This window comes from Rhineura floridana, chromosome 14, assembly GCF_030035675.1.
Source record: "Rhineura floridana isolate rRhiFlo1 chromosome 14, rRhiFlo1.hap2, whole genome shotgun sequence".
In the NCBI taxonomy this organism is placed as follows: domain Eukaryota; kingdom Metazoa; phylum Chordata; class Lepidosauria; order Squamata; family Rhineuridae; genus Rhineura; species Rhineura floridana.
The window spans coordinates 30,777,858-30,792,092 of record NC_084493.1 but is presented as its reverse complement, the minus strand read 5'-3'; the positions used below and the strand labels follow the sequence as shown (position 1 = coordinate 30,792,092).

At 44.6% G+C, this 14,235-nt stretch overlaps 1 protein-coding gene and 1 pseudogene across 2 annotated transcripts in view; one reads left to right on the top strand and one right to left on the bottom strand.

The window, feature by feature from the left end:
* ACSBG1 (acyl-CoA synthetase bubblegum family member 1) overlaps positions 1-14,235 on the bottom strand; it is a 51,947-nt gene that overhangs the window by 8,807 nt on the left and 28,905 nt on the right. For both annotated transcript variants that reach the window (XM_061595486.1, XM_061595487.1), the window contains 2 exons: positions 12,933-13,114; positions 10,314-10,544 (listed from right to left, as the gene is read on the bottom strand). In XM_061595486.1, coding sequence (XP_061451470.1) covers positions 10,314-10,544; positions 12,933-13,114 — 413 coding nt within the window. The remainder of the gene's footprint in view (positions 1-10,313; positions 10,545-12,932; positions 13,115-14,235) is intronic.
* LOC133370074 (5S ribosomal RNA) lies at positions 13,383-13,500 on the top strand (annotated as a pseudogene).

Sequence of the window (14,235 nt, the reverse complement as noted above, 5' to 3'; positions counted from 1 at the left end):
TCACGTTATCATTGTCCCCCACCCTGCAGCAGGCCCAGTGCCAACACAAGGCATGCTAAAGCAGATGACAAGGCCCAAGCACCCTTGGAAGTCCCACTTAGATAGCTTTTCTGAGCCTCCTTTTAAAAATGAATAATTTTGACAGTGGTGGCTGGTGGCTCTATGTCACTGGGGCAGTGGAATCTGCTCCAGGTTTTAGCACCTTGGACAGCTCCTTGAAAGTTGAGACTAAAACCCAGAGTGGATTCCATTTCATCATTTTTCATTGGCGATCACTCATGGCCAAGTAAGTTTGTCTTCCAAGATAAGGTCTTTAACAGTGGGTCTGTAAGTGACTGTGGAGGCCAATTCTGGATCCACACAGCCTCCCACAGTGATGACATAGGTTTCCAGATGGAAGATGGTCATGATTGGGGGGCATAGCTAATACCATGGAAGACAGAAACAAAATTCAAAGGGACCTTGATAGGCTGGAGCATTGGGCTGAAAACAACAGAATGAAATTCAACAGGGATAAATGCAAAGTTCTACACTTAGGAAAAAGAAACCAAATGCACAGTTATAAGATGGGGGATACTTGGCTCAGCAGTACGACATGCAAGAAGGATCTTGGAATTGTCATTGATCGCAAGCTGAATATGAGCCAACAGCGTGATGTGGCTGCAATAAAGGCAAATGCTATATTAGGCTGCATCAACAGAAGTATAGTTTCCAAATTGTGTGAAGTATTAGTTCCCCTCTTTTCAGCACTGGTTAGGCCTCATCTTGAGTACTGTGTCCAGTTCTGGTCTCCGCACTTCAAGAAGGATGCAGACAAACTGGAACAGGTTCAGAGGAGGGCAACAAGGATGATCAGGGGACTGGAAACAAAGCCCTATGAGGAGAGACTGAAAGAACTGGGCATGTTTAGCCTGGTGAAGAGAAGACTGAGGGGAGATTTGAAAGTACTTGAAAGGTTGTCACATAGAGGAGGGCTGGAATTTCTTCTCAATTGTCCCAGAGTGCAGGACACGGAATAATGGGCTCAAGTTGCAGGAAGCCAGATTTTGACTGGACATCAGGAAAAACTTCCTAACTGTTAGAGCCATACAACAATGGAATCAATTACCTAAAGAGGTACTGGGCTCTCCGACACTGGAGGCATTCAAGAGGCAGCTGGACAGCCATCTTTCAGGAATGCTTTGATTTGGATTCCTTCATTGCACAGGGGGTTGGACTTGATGACCTTATAGGCCGCTTCCAACTCTATGATTCTATGATGAGGATTTGTTTGATGAGCTCCTTTGTCCCATTTGCCCTCTATTTGTGCTTCTTCAAAGTCCACAGCACCTTTGATAATAGCCAACCTCCATTTGGGACGTTCATGGGCCAAGACTTCCCAGTTCTTGATGTTCATGTTACATTTTTTTAGATTCGCTTTAAGAACATCTTTAAACCTCTTTTGCTGTCCACCGATATTCCGTTTTCCATCCTTAAGTTGGGAATAAAGTAGCTGCTTTGGAAGACAGTGATCAGGCATTCAAACAACATCACTGGTCCAGCGAAGTTGATGTTGAAGGATCATTGTTTCAACACTGGTAGTCTTTGCTTCTTCCAAAACGCTAACATTAGTCTGTCTGTCTTCCCAAGTAATTTGTAGAATTTTCCGGAGGCAGCATTGGTGGAATCTTTCAAGACGTTGGGAGTGGCGTTTATAAATGGTCCATGTTTCACAGGCATACAGTAAGGTCGGTAGTACAATGGCTTTGTAAATAAGTATTTTGGTCTCCCTGCGAATATCCTGATCCTTGAACACTCTATGCTTCATTTGGGGGAATGCAGCACTTGCAGAGGTCAGACAATGTTGAATTTCAGCATCGATGTCAGCTTTTACAGAGAGATGGCTGCCAAGATATGGGAAGTGATCAACATTCACCAGTGTCACACCACTAAGCTGGATTGATGGTGCTACAGAGGGACTAGTTCTCACCTGTTGATGAAGCACTTTGTTTTTTTTAATATTAAGTGAGAGCCCAAGCTTTCCATATGCTTCTCCAAAGACATGATAGTTTGAAGATCTTTCCCTGAATGTGCGGAGACTACATTATCATCGGCATATTGAAGTTCTACGACAGAGGTTGACATTACCTTACTTTTTGCTTTCAGCGTACTGAGATTAAAAAGCTTTCTGTCTGTTCAATATATGATTTCCACACCAGTAGGAAGTTTTCCCTCAATAAGGTGTAGTATCACAGCAATGAAGATAGCAAATTAACTAGGTGCAATGACACATCCCTGTTTTACACCTGATCCGACTCTGAATGGATCGCTCTGAAAGCCATTCTTAAGCAAAATTGTCGCTGTCATGTTGTCATGAAGGAGTTGCGTTCAGGACGTCCGCTATCTGTATTGTCCAGTAATACAGTGGATTCCACTGCCCCACTGACATGGAGCCACCAGACACCACTGTTTGTACATTGTTGGGGGGGAAATGTTTATGCTCCAGCGCTTACTTGTTTACAGCCAACATCTCAGGTATGTACCCAGAGTCCCAGAATTAGAATTGTTCTGGAGCACTGAGTAGAGGGGAGAGATGGCTCCTGCTGCAATAAATGGTCACCATCTCTCCTTTTTTACCCACAAGGCTCCAGAATGACTGTGCTTTAAAGGCACCTGGGAGCAAAGCGAAGATAGTGATTGGAAACTTTAAAAAAAAATGTAAAAAGGGCAGGTGTCCACAGTGGGAAGGGCCAGCTAACATCACCTTAGTCCACTTCAGCCTTGGAGCCAGCCCTGCCCTAGAACCTTCATCAGTCACAGATTATTAAAAATAAAACTATACTGTGGCTGTATGTACACTAATCAATCTTTATTAGATAAATGTAATTTTTCTAAGTCCAAAATCATCCATGCTCATCCTTAACATGCTCCTTTCAAAATAGATGGATTCTAGATCCTGCCATCCACAAGGCTGGGTGCGACTACTTGATACGTGGTTGAAAGCCCTCCGCTTGATTAGGCTATCCATGCCTTTTCTTCCCTGCAGCTGCCCCAGGTGAATGAAGGATGAAGTGGTGATTGCACTCTTGGGATATGCTGTGATGTTCCTATATTAATGTATATATGGTAAGTGTTGGTTGTTTAGAAGATACATGGTAAGTGGAGTGAAAGAGGAGGGGGAGTGAATGGGCAGTAGAATGCTAGATGATTGGCTGAGTGTTTAAAATGGCTGAACGTATAAAAGGAAGAGTGAGAGTGGAATCTGGGGGGAGAAGAGAAAGAGTGGGTTGTTTGGTGGGTTTGAGAGAGTGGTTTGCCAGGAGAGAGTGGAGAAGGAGGGAGGTGGAGTTCGGATTAGTATTGAGTAAAACCATATGCTTATGTGCCTTAAGAAGAAATCTTGTTAATCTTGTTAGCTTTGTTATCTTTAATAAATACTTAATTTGGTTTACCAAAGGCCTGATCCTTGGCTGGGGTTTCACAGACCAGAAGGGAGGGTAAGGTAATGACCAAGGCTGAAGGGGAACTGTAACAAATGGTGGCAGCGGTGAAGAGAATAACAATACCAGTATTCAGAGTCTCTGGGAATACTAGTATTAGGACGTGACTGGTGGTTGCCTAGCAGGGGGATCTGTTGAGATCTGTGCTAGAGCGGGGAGAGAAAAAATAAAATAAAGGACAGTCCGGACTGGTGGAGTCCCTGGTGGTGCCTAGTGACAGGCAGTAGCCACGTGCAGGTAGGAACCTGACAGGGACAGCCAGGGAAGGGCGTCACACGTGGTGGCAGTAGCGGTGGGATACGAACAACAGAGAATCCAGATACGAATACTAGAGAATCCAGAACAGTGGTGTGGCAAACAGAAATAACAAAGCAAGATTTCTTGTGAGAGTGACTGGCAAAGAGTGTGTGGCAAAGAGTGAGTGAACTCAAACACCATGGCTGAATACATAAAAATGAAAAGAGAGGAGCTGGTGGAGAAGTGCATAACATTCAATTTACCTCACGAGGGTAAAGGGGTAGATTAATTGAGGGTAGCACTTACAGGATTTGCAACTGCCCAGCAAAAACAACCTGTCAGAGAAGAGACCCCAGAAGGATATTTAAGCAATCCCGCTTATATAGAGTACTTGAGAAAGAAGTTAAGATGGGAGGCTGAGGAAAAAGACAAGCAGAGGGAGTTGGAAGCTGAGAGATTGAGGATGGAAGCTGATGGGAAAGACAAGCAGAGGGAGTTGGAAACTGAGAAGTTGAAGATGGAAACTGAGAGAATGAGAATGGGGTTTGAGGAGAGGAAGAAACAACGAGCAGTGGATGCCGAATTACAAGTAGAAAAGTTAAAATTTGAAAGAGAGAAGTTTCATTCTGATGAAACAAGAAAGGACAGAGATGGAGCAAAAATAAAAATTACTCCAAAGGACTTTGCTGTCTTTGAGCCTGGTCAAGATCCTCAAATTTACCTCAGCACCTTTGAAAAAGCAGCTCAGTTGTGGGGGCTACCTGAAGATAAATACATGCAGTATTTATCAAACCTGATTAAAGGGGAATTGGCTGAGGTATACCAATATTTCCCCTCAGACAGGCCCGTCACCTATGCTGAATTCAAAGAAGCAGTGTTTAAAAGATTCAGACTGGGGCCTGATCATTTTAGAAAGCTTTTCAGAAACTGCCAGATACAGACAGGGAGGTCTTTCGTGGAGCTGGGGGCAAAACTGATGGACATATTTGGGAAATGGCTGACAAGTGCAAAAGCTCAGTCTGTGGAGGAGGTGAAAAACCTCATGATATTGGATCAATTATACCATCAGTTACCACCAGAAATAAGGCTCCTGGTCAAAGACCGTTCCCCTACATCGGTGCAGGAGGCCGCAGAGATGGCGGATCACTTCGCCTCCAACAGAACTGGCTGGGTGGGGAAAACATCAAGAGATTTTAAACCCAGACCATATAACGCTGGCAGAAGGGATGTGGTACCACAGAGAGTGAGTCCTCCAGTAAAATCTGAAGGGCACAGGACACCCCAGAGTGGATCTGTGTACCCTAAAAGTGAGGAGAAATTATGCTACAAATGTGGTAGACCGGAGCACCTATGTTTTCAATGTGAGGTTGCCAACCCCATTAGTAATCCTGCTCAGACAAGGGCAGTGAAAACAGAGCTTTAGAAACAGCGAAAAAGGTTCAGTTCTGCCAGATAAACTGGACAGAAGTAACAGACCTTGATTCAAGTCTGAGAGAGGAAGTGAGTGTACAAGGGGCAAATTATTGGGCATTGCTTGATACTGGTGCCGCTCAGACATTACTGAGGCCAGATTTAATAAAATCTGAGGTAATATTACCTCAGGAAACTGTGACTATCCAAGGAGTGAGGGGTCAACCAGAAAGTTTGCCTGTGGCCCTGGTGGAAATGACTTGGAGAGGCCGAGAGGGCCGATATAAAGTAGGCATTAATGCCCAGCAACAAGAACCAGTAATACTGGGAAGAGATGTAATGGGAGCCCAAGGAAAGATATATGTAGTGACCAGACAGCAAATTGGCAGAGAAAAAGAAGCCATATTAAGGGGGGCTGAAACAAACAGGGTGGAATCTGTTAACCAGCCTCAGGTCACCATAGCAACCACTAGCAGGCCTGCTGAAGGAGACAAACTGTATCAAGTGGTCTCTGATAAGAAAGAAGCAGAGCAATTCAGGGAAGAGCTGCATGAAGATATAAGTTTGAAGCAGATAAAGGAACAAGCTCTAACCCAACAGATTCCTTTCACTGACAAACTGAGGAATCAAGTTGTGTGTGAGAATGGGATTTTATATAGACTGTGGATGCCCGCTGAGACAAAGGATGAATGTGAACCAGTGAAGCAATTGATAGTACCTAGCAAATACAGAACCAGATTGCTAGAGGTAGCCCACGATGTCCCATGTGCAGGACATCTGGGAATAAAAAGGACCAAGAGGAGATTGACAGCACACTATTATTGGCCAAACATCTCCAAAGATGTAAAACAACATTGTCTATCTTGTGGAATATGCCAAAAGGTGGGGAAAAGTGGAGTAAAGACTAAGGCACCCTTAAAGCCCCTTCCTATAATTGGACAACCCTTTTATAGAGTGGGAATAGATTTGGTGGGCCCTTTTTCCAAACCCACAAGGCGTGGCAAGAAATATCTATTGGTGGTGGTGGATTTTGCCACCAGGTACCCAGACACAGAAGCAGTAAGATCTGTAGAAGCCCCTGTAGTGGCAGAGGCTTTATTAAAAATCTTTATGAGGCTGGGTTTCCCTCATGAAGTGCTGACGGATCAAGGCAGTGTATTCATGGGAGAAGTGATGCAATGTATGTGGAAATGTTGTGGTCTAAAACATCTAAAGACCACTACTTACCATCCCGCCACTAATGGGTTAACAGAGAGATTCAATGGCGTTTTGAAGGGCATGATCAGAAGCTATGTTCAAGATCACCCACAAGACTGGGATGAACGGTTGGGATGCTTCTTATTTGCATATTGAGAAGTCCCTCAAGAGTCAACAGGCTTCTCACCCTTTGAACTCATGTTCACTAGAAAAGTGAGGGGACCTTTGGAACTATTAAAAAAATTCATGGGAAGGAACCCTGGGAGAGTACAAAACATCTGTAGTAGATTTTGTATTGGAATTCCGCAATAAATTAACATCAATGATGGAGGTGGTGGAAAAGAATTTGAGTCAAGCACAGGAGAAGCAACGTTACTGGTATGACAGAACAGCCAGGGAACGTGTGTATGATGTGGGAGATATGGTTATGGCGTTCATACCCAGGAAACATGACAAATTACAGGCTAACTGGGAAGGACCATATACCATCAGAGAAAGGCTTGACACAGTGACGTATGTAATCACCACAGACCAATTAAACAAAAGCAAAGTGGTTCATGTAACTATTGCTAGTCGGGCGGTATATAAATTTAATAAATAAATAAATAAATAAATGTTGAAGCCTTACTATACCAGGGATGTACAGGTGTTGCAAGTTACCTTATTCCCTGAGGGAAGTGGGCCTGAACTTCCAGATTTGGTACAGGAAAGCAAAGACAAAGGAGAGGTAGATCAAGTGGAATGGTCAGAGGAGGTGAAGGAGGAAGTAAAAGAAGAGATTCTGAGAGTTTTGAAAACCTATAGGAATCTCTTTAACAACAAACCTGGCCGAACCAGTATAGTTATACATTCCATTGATACTGGAGATCATGCCCCAATCAGATCTGTTCCGTACCGTGTGAATGGGAAAGTTTTGAATGAGATCAAAAAGGAGGTGGAAGATATGCTGGAATTAGGAGTGATCAGGGAATCCATAAGTCCCTGGGCCTCAAGTATTGTCCTGGTTCCGAAAAAAGATGGAACGACCAGGTTTTGCATTGATTATCGGCTAATCAATAAAATTACTGTCCCAGATGCGTATCCTATGCCTAGGGTAGACGCAATGTTAGAGTTATTGGGGGCAGCAACCATTATCTCTACACTAGATCTCTGTAAAGGATTTTGGCAAATGGAACTAGACGAGCAATCCAGAGCCAAAACTGCCTTCAGTACACCAGATGGGTTATATGAGTTTGTGACCTTACCCATGGGACTAAGGAACTCACCAAGTTCATTTCAGAGGCTAATCAATACTGTGTTGCGAGGCATGTCAGATTTTGCAGTGGCCTATATCGATGACGTGGCCATTTTTAGCAAGTCGGTGCCTGAGCATGTCCAACACCTGACAACAGTATTGGAGGCCTTAAGAAAAGCAGGCCTCACAATAAAAGCTAAGAAATGCCAGTTTGGACTAAAGGAAGTAATCTATTTAGGACATAAGGTGGGGAGTGGGAAAATCACCCCCTTATGGAGCAAGGTGGAGGCAATACAAGCGTGGCCGATCCCCTTAACCAAAAAACAAGTAAGGGCATTTCTGGGTGTGGCTGGATTTTATAGGAAGTTTGTGAGAAATTTTGGGGAAATAGCAACCCCCTTGCATGAATTAACAAAGAAGAAGTGTTCTGAGCGTGTGGTATGGACGGATGAATGTCAGAAGGCTTTTGATCTACTGAAGCAAGCCTTGTGCCAAGGACCCATATTAATAGCACCGGACTATGAGAAACCATTCATCGTGGCTACAGATGCGTCGGACCTGGCGCTGGGAGTCGTCTTGCTACAGGAGAGAGAAGGCACCAGACATCCTGTGGCGTACCTGAGTCGCAAGCTGACGCCGAGGGAGAAAAACTATTTGTCGGTCCAGAAGGATTGCCTAGCGGTCGTGTGGGGACTGAACAAGTTGCTCCCATACGTGTGGGGACGAAGATTCACAATGACTATGGATCATCGGGCCTTGTTATGGTTGCAGACTATGAAAAACCATAACACTATGCTGCAGAGGTGGTCCTGGGCCCTACAGGACTATCAAGTGGACTTCCAGTTCATAAAAGGCAAGGACAATGTACTGGCCGATGGACTTTCCAGGCAAGTGGCTGGGACTGCAGTGAGTGACCAGACGGAGGAACAAAGAAAGACATTTTCCCCATAGAGACTTTTATTTGTTAACGCGACGTATAAATCCTGGAACAGGAATAATACTCTGCCGTTGTTTTAAGGGGGGGGGATGTGATGTTCCTATATTAATGTATATATGGTAAGTGTTGGTTGTTTAGAAGATACATGGTAAGTGGAGTGAAAGGGGAGGGGGAGTGAATGGGCAGTAGAATGCTAGATGATTGGCTGAGTGTTTAAAATGGCTGAACGTATAAAAGGAAGAGTGAGAGTGGAATCTGGGGGGGAGAAGAGAAAGAGTGGGTTGTTTGGTGGGTTTGAGAGAGTGGTTTGCCAGGAGAGAGTGGAGAAGGAGGGAGGTGGAGTTCGGATTAGTATTGAGTAAAACCATATGCTTATGTGCCTTAAGAAGAAATCTTGTTAATCTTGTTAGCTTTGTTATCTTTAATAAATACTTAATTTGGTTTACCAAAGGCCTGATCCTTGGCTGGGGTTTCACAGACCAGAAGGGAGGGTAAGGTAATGACCAAGGCTGAAGGGGAACTGTAACAAATGGTGGCAGCGGTGAAGAGAATAACAATACCAGTATTCAGAGTCTCTGGGAATACTAGTATTAGGACGTGACTGGTGGTTGCCTAGCAGGGGGTTCTGTTGAGATCTGTGCTAGAGCGGGGAGAGAAAAAATAAAATAAAGGACAGTCCGGACTGGTGGAGTCCCTGGTGGTGCCTAGTGACAGGCAGTAGCCACGCACAGGTAGGAACCTGACAGGGAGAGCCAGGGAAGGGCGTCACATATGCCCACCCACAATGTCACTGAGCAGGTATGGATACACCATTGCTAGGACTGCTTACATCTTTCTGCATCTGTTTTCAAATGGACACATTGCGGGGTAATGTAGCATCAATCTGCAATGAGCATTTATTTTCAGAATGAAACCAGTTCCTCAAGAAGTGCTTTTGGGGGACAAAAAATATGTAATCGGTCTAGATTGCATGTGGATTATGTGGAAAAAACAAGTACTCTGACTCCATTGATTCTAGAAGAAAATGTTGTGTGTATGCAGCCTGAGTGTATCATGTAACTTTATGATGTATTAGTGCTATCCAGTTCCTTCAACCTTTACACACACACACACACACACACCATTTTGTCTATATCCTTCTCAAAGGATAGCACCCAGAGTTGCCACAGGACTCCAGATGAGATCTGATGTACAGAATAAAGTGGAACTATTACTTCCCATGACTTGGAAACTCTGCTTCTATTGATCACATTCACCTTTTTTGCAGCCGCATCACACTGCTGACTCATGTTCAGCATACATAAATCAAAACTCTCTTGTTCCCTTGACCCAACTCTGGGGGTGAATGGCTTATAAGACCTCTAAACAGGTGAGCTTTCCTGTGTGGAAAATTGCTGCATATTAAAGAATTTATGCTAAGAGAAGGATGAGTTTGGGCAGTCAGTGCTGGTTCCAGGGTTTTTTTTAGAGGCGGGAGTTGCTTTGACAAGATGCTGTTGGTGGGTCCCATCCTAGAATGGGCACACCTCCTCACTGCAATTGCCCCTATTCTTTCACTTGCTTTTCCATTTGGGCCCAATCAAAACTACTTTCCAGAGAGAGAATGACGTGCATGGAAGTTACTGCTTAGGCTGGGAGGCTCCAAAACTTAGCAGTGCCCCCCCAGCAAGGGTCCAATGAGACCACCTCCCAATGCCATCCCTGCAATGTGTGCAAGAAACGTTTTCCTCCACAGGCATGTTTGCCAATTGAGGGTCATTGCCTTGAGTACAAGACAGTTGTTGGCCAGCTTGCTAGAATAAAGTCTGCTGAGCTTTACCTGTATCGTCGGTAAATGGTCGGGCCAGACATGCAGTGCGGGCCGGTGGTCTCACTCATCCCATAGGCTTCATACAAGGGGATGTTCAGGCTGAGGAAGAACTGCAGCACTTCAGCAGGGAGAGGTGCAGCTCCGCAGAAGTGCTTCTGGCACCGAGAAAGGCCCAGGGCATGGCGGATTTTAGCAAGGACCAAAGAGTCTGCTAATCTCATTCGAAAGGGCTTTAAATCACTACAGAAGGGAGAAGGGAGGAGAGCCCACAAAAAGAAATATTAGCAGCTTCTGAGATACAGAAAAAGGGGCCAAATACAATTTAATTCAGACTGAGATTGAAGAGGGAATATGATGCAAAACTGCCCCATAGGAAAGAGCATTTTTCCCAGGAAGTTGCTTGGGATCATCGACTCCAATGATGGGCAAGCTGTGGCCTTCCAGGTATTGTTGGACTATACCAGGGCTGGCAAACCTCAAGCCTTGGAGCTGAATGTGCCCCTCCAATTTTCACTATCTGGCCCTCAGGGCTCTCCCCAGCCACACCCTTCACTGGCCCTGCTGTGCATTCTCCTTGGGTGCTTTTTGCATGGCTGGAACATAAGGATGTAAAAGGCATTATTTTTTGTTCTCATGCCCTGTATTTGTTGCTGGCAGCACTGTTTCTGTTCTGCTGCAGTTTGTCTTCTACTAAAAGCTACCTTATTTGTCTCACTGTCCACATTGGCAAAAGTATATAACTTACATTATTAATTATGTAAATTACTTTGTCCTTATTTTAGTCCACCCCATTCTTTTCAATATAAAGAAAACACAATGCAAATGGCAGGCGGGGGAGAGAGAGTGCAGTAAGGCCTCAGTTAAGGAATCCTCCGGGAATGAAGTTCCTTTTAATAAAGGCTTTTTTTGAAGGTGAAACTGGCTAGCTTTGCTTTGCTATGGATAACTTTCAAGCCTGTACCTTTGCTTTAAGGTGAAACTGACTAACTTGTTTATTTGCTTTGCTATTAATAAACTTTCAAGCTATGACTTTAAGGTGAAACTGATGAGCCTGTGTCTTTGCTTTGCTGTTAATAAACTTTCAACCCTGTGCCTTTGCTTTAAGGTAAAACTGACCAGATTGTTTCTTTGCTTTGCTATTAATAAATTTTCAAGCCTGTGACTGCTTTAAGGTGAAACTGACCAGCATGTGCCTTTGCTTTGCTAGGGTGAAGCTGAGAAGCCTGTGTGTTTCCTTTGCACTAAAGAGATCTCTTGCTTTCTCCCAAGGCTGGAGAGGAAAGGATTCAATATGATTTGGAGGGAGAGAAGGAAAGAAGTAGGGTTGCCAGGCTCAGGGCCTGAGAATGATTCTGTATGTTTAAGAGAAGAGAAAATCCAGCCAAGTGCAGGTTTTCTTGCAAAACTGTAATGGGAGAAACCACAAGGTGAAATTCTCCCTTTCCCCTGCACAACTTTTAAAGATACAGAAGACCTCTGGGAGGCTGGGCCTGGCAACCAAGAGGTCTTCTGTATCTTTAAAAGTTGTGCAGGGGGAAAGGAGAATTCCACCTGCACTTGGCTGACTTTCTCTTCTCCTAAAGATACAGAATCAATCTCAGGCCCTGAGCCTGGCAACCCTAGAAAGGAGGGGGAAGGAGGGAAAGGGGGAGGGGGAGGTGGTGGGTTCTGGGTAGGCACCCTTTAAAGCCCCTCTTAAAGCTGCCCCCACCATCTATGAGCGGGTGTAGGAACCTCTCCCTATTCTTTCCATGCTGTTCCTACCTTTGGTACCAAAGTGTCTGTTAAAGAAGTAATGTCCAGGAAAGCATCACCTTTGTTAACTGAGGTATGACTGTAACCAATTACGTGCCATTTACAGACTGAAAGCAACAACTGGACATGGGATAAATAAGCAAACATCAGGAAATTCCACTCTCTTGTTTTTGTCAGCATTCTCCCACATCCCTACTGGAATCTATCCTCCAACTTTGATAATGCCTCTTTGCTCACCTGTATGGAGGAGAGAGAAGTTTGTGTGGGTATGTGTAAAAACTACCCTATGATAGAAATATAATATTTACTCTGCTCACGTCTTCCTCTGGTCCCATCTACCACTGGCATGTGGCCCCTGGAAGATTTCCCAGAAAGGTATGTGACCCTCAGACTGAAAAAAGTTTCTCACCCCGAGACTACAAACAATTCCCTTGGTCCTCGACTATTGGCCATGCTGGCTGGGACTGATGGGAACTGAACCAAACAACTTCTTGGACAGCCATGGGCTCCTCTTCCCTGGTGTACTCTGACTGGCAATCACTCTTCAGGGTCTCTTGCAGAGGGATTGTCTAGTACCTGCTACCTGTTTCCTTTTAACCAGAGATGGTAGGTGTCAGACTTGCAGTTTTCTTCATGGAAAGCAAGTTGTCTACCGCTGAGTTATGGCCCTTCCTCATCTACACCTAACCCAGTGGCGATCAGTGTTAAGGAGCACACTTTCTAGATGTAACTCTCCTTGGACCTGGGGCAAGGATGCAAAAATTCATAAAATACATAGCAGGACTACTATCCCTTCTGTCATAACAGTGACAATGGGAGTGGAGAGGCATAACCAAGAAGAGACTCCCCTTTTTCCAGATCTCAAGTGCGTACCTATTGGAGCAGCTCAGGTTGTGTTCCAAGCTAACCAACATAGCCCAAGAGAGGATTTTCTTCTTCACAAATCCAGACTGAGAAGAGACATCTTTGATCTTTTCCATGATCTTCTCCCACACCCGAGGAACTCCCATATGTGAGGTGGGCAGTGCCTCTTTCAGAACATCCACCAAGCCTCCCTGCAAAGGTCAAGAACAGGTGGCAAAATGGGAAGGCACAGAAGGTCACTCCTTGGCTCCCTCAATGTTGTGCTCCCTTCCACATAACACTAGAACTCAGCTGGGGTCATCCAATGAAGCTGAAATTGGGAAGATTCAGGACAAACTAAAGGAAGTCCTTCCTCACAGAGTGCATGGCATTTGTTTCCACAAAAGGCAGTGATGGCCACCAACTTAGATGGTTGTATCAGGGGATTCGGCCATTTTGAGTAAGTTGTGGCTATGTTCTGCTTACGGCCATTCTACCCTGAACATGCCCAACCTTGTCTGATCTTGGAAGCTAAGCAGGGTCAGGCCTGGTTAGTACTTGGATGGGAGACACCTGGGAATACTGGGTGCCGTAGGCTTAGAGGAATGCAATGGTAAACCACCTCTGAATACCTCTTACATCGACTTGAAGGCATATAACAACAACAATGACTATGTTCTACCTCTGAATACCAGTTACAGGGATTCACAGGTGCGAAGAGCACTATTGTACTCATCTCCTGCATGTGGACTTCTCATTGGTATCTGGCTTCCTACTGTGAGGATGGGATGCTGGACTAGATGAGCCTTTGGTCTGGTCCAGCAGCCAGGCTCTTCTTATGCTCTTATGTTTTCAATGTTGCCCATGCAAAACTATGTCCATTTATTAATCCTTAATTATCACAGCGACAGCCACCACTCCATGATTCGGCACTCACCATTACCTACATAGATGAGAATCCCCATTTCATCTGTAAACCCACAGAGAAAACTGTAAAGATGCTGTCTGCATTTTCCGCACAGAAAATATTATTTGTATGTGTATAAATGGCTCAAGATGAACAATATTATTTTTCAGAGAGTTGGAAGTGGAATATTATAAGTCACTGCCGCTTGCGTATGTCTAGCGGGCAAGTTTTTCAAGGTTTTGTATTGGACTACTTCGAATATTAGACTGTTTTGATTTTGAGAGTGAAACGTTACTGTTTGCAATTATTTTCATTTGCTGCTGCTGCTTCAGCTCCATTACCCACTAGGGAGGTAAGAAGGCATCATTTTTAGGTGCTCTGCATTCGGCCGAGAGCCAAGCTGAAATGGGCCTCTTCAGAGGCATT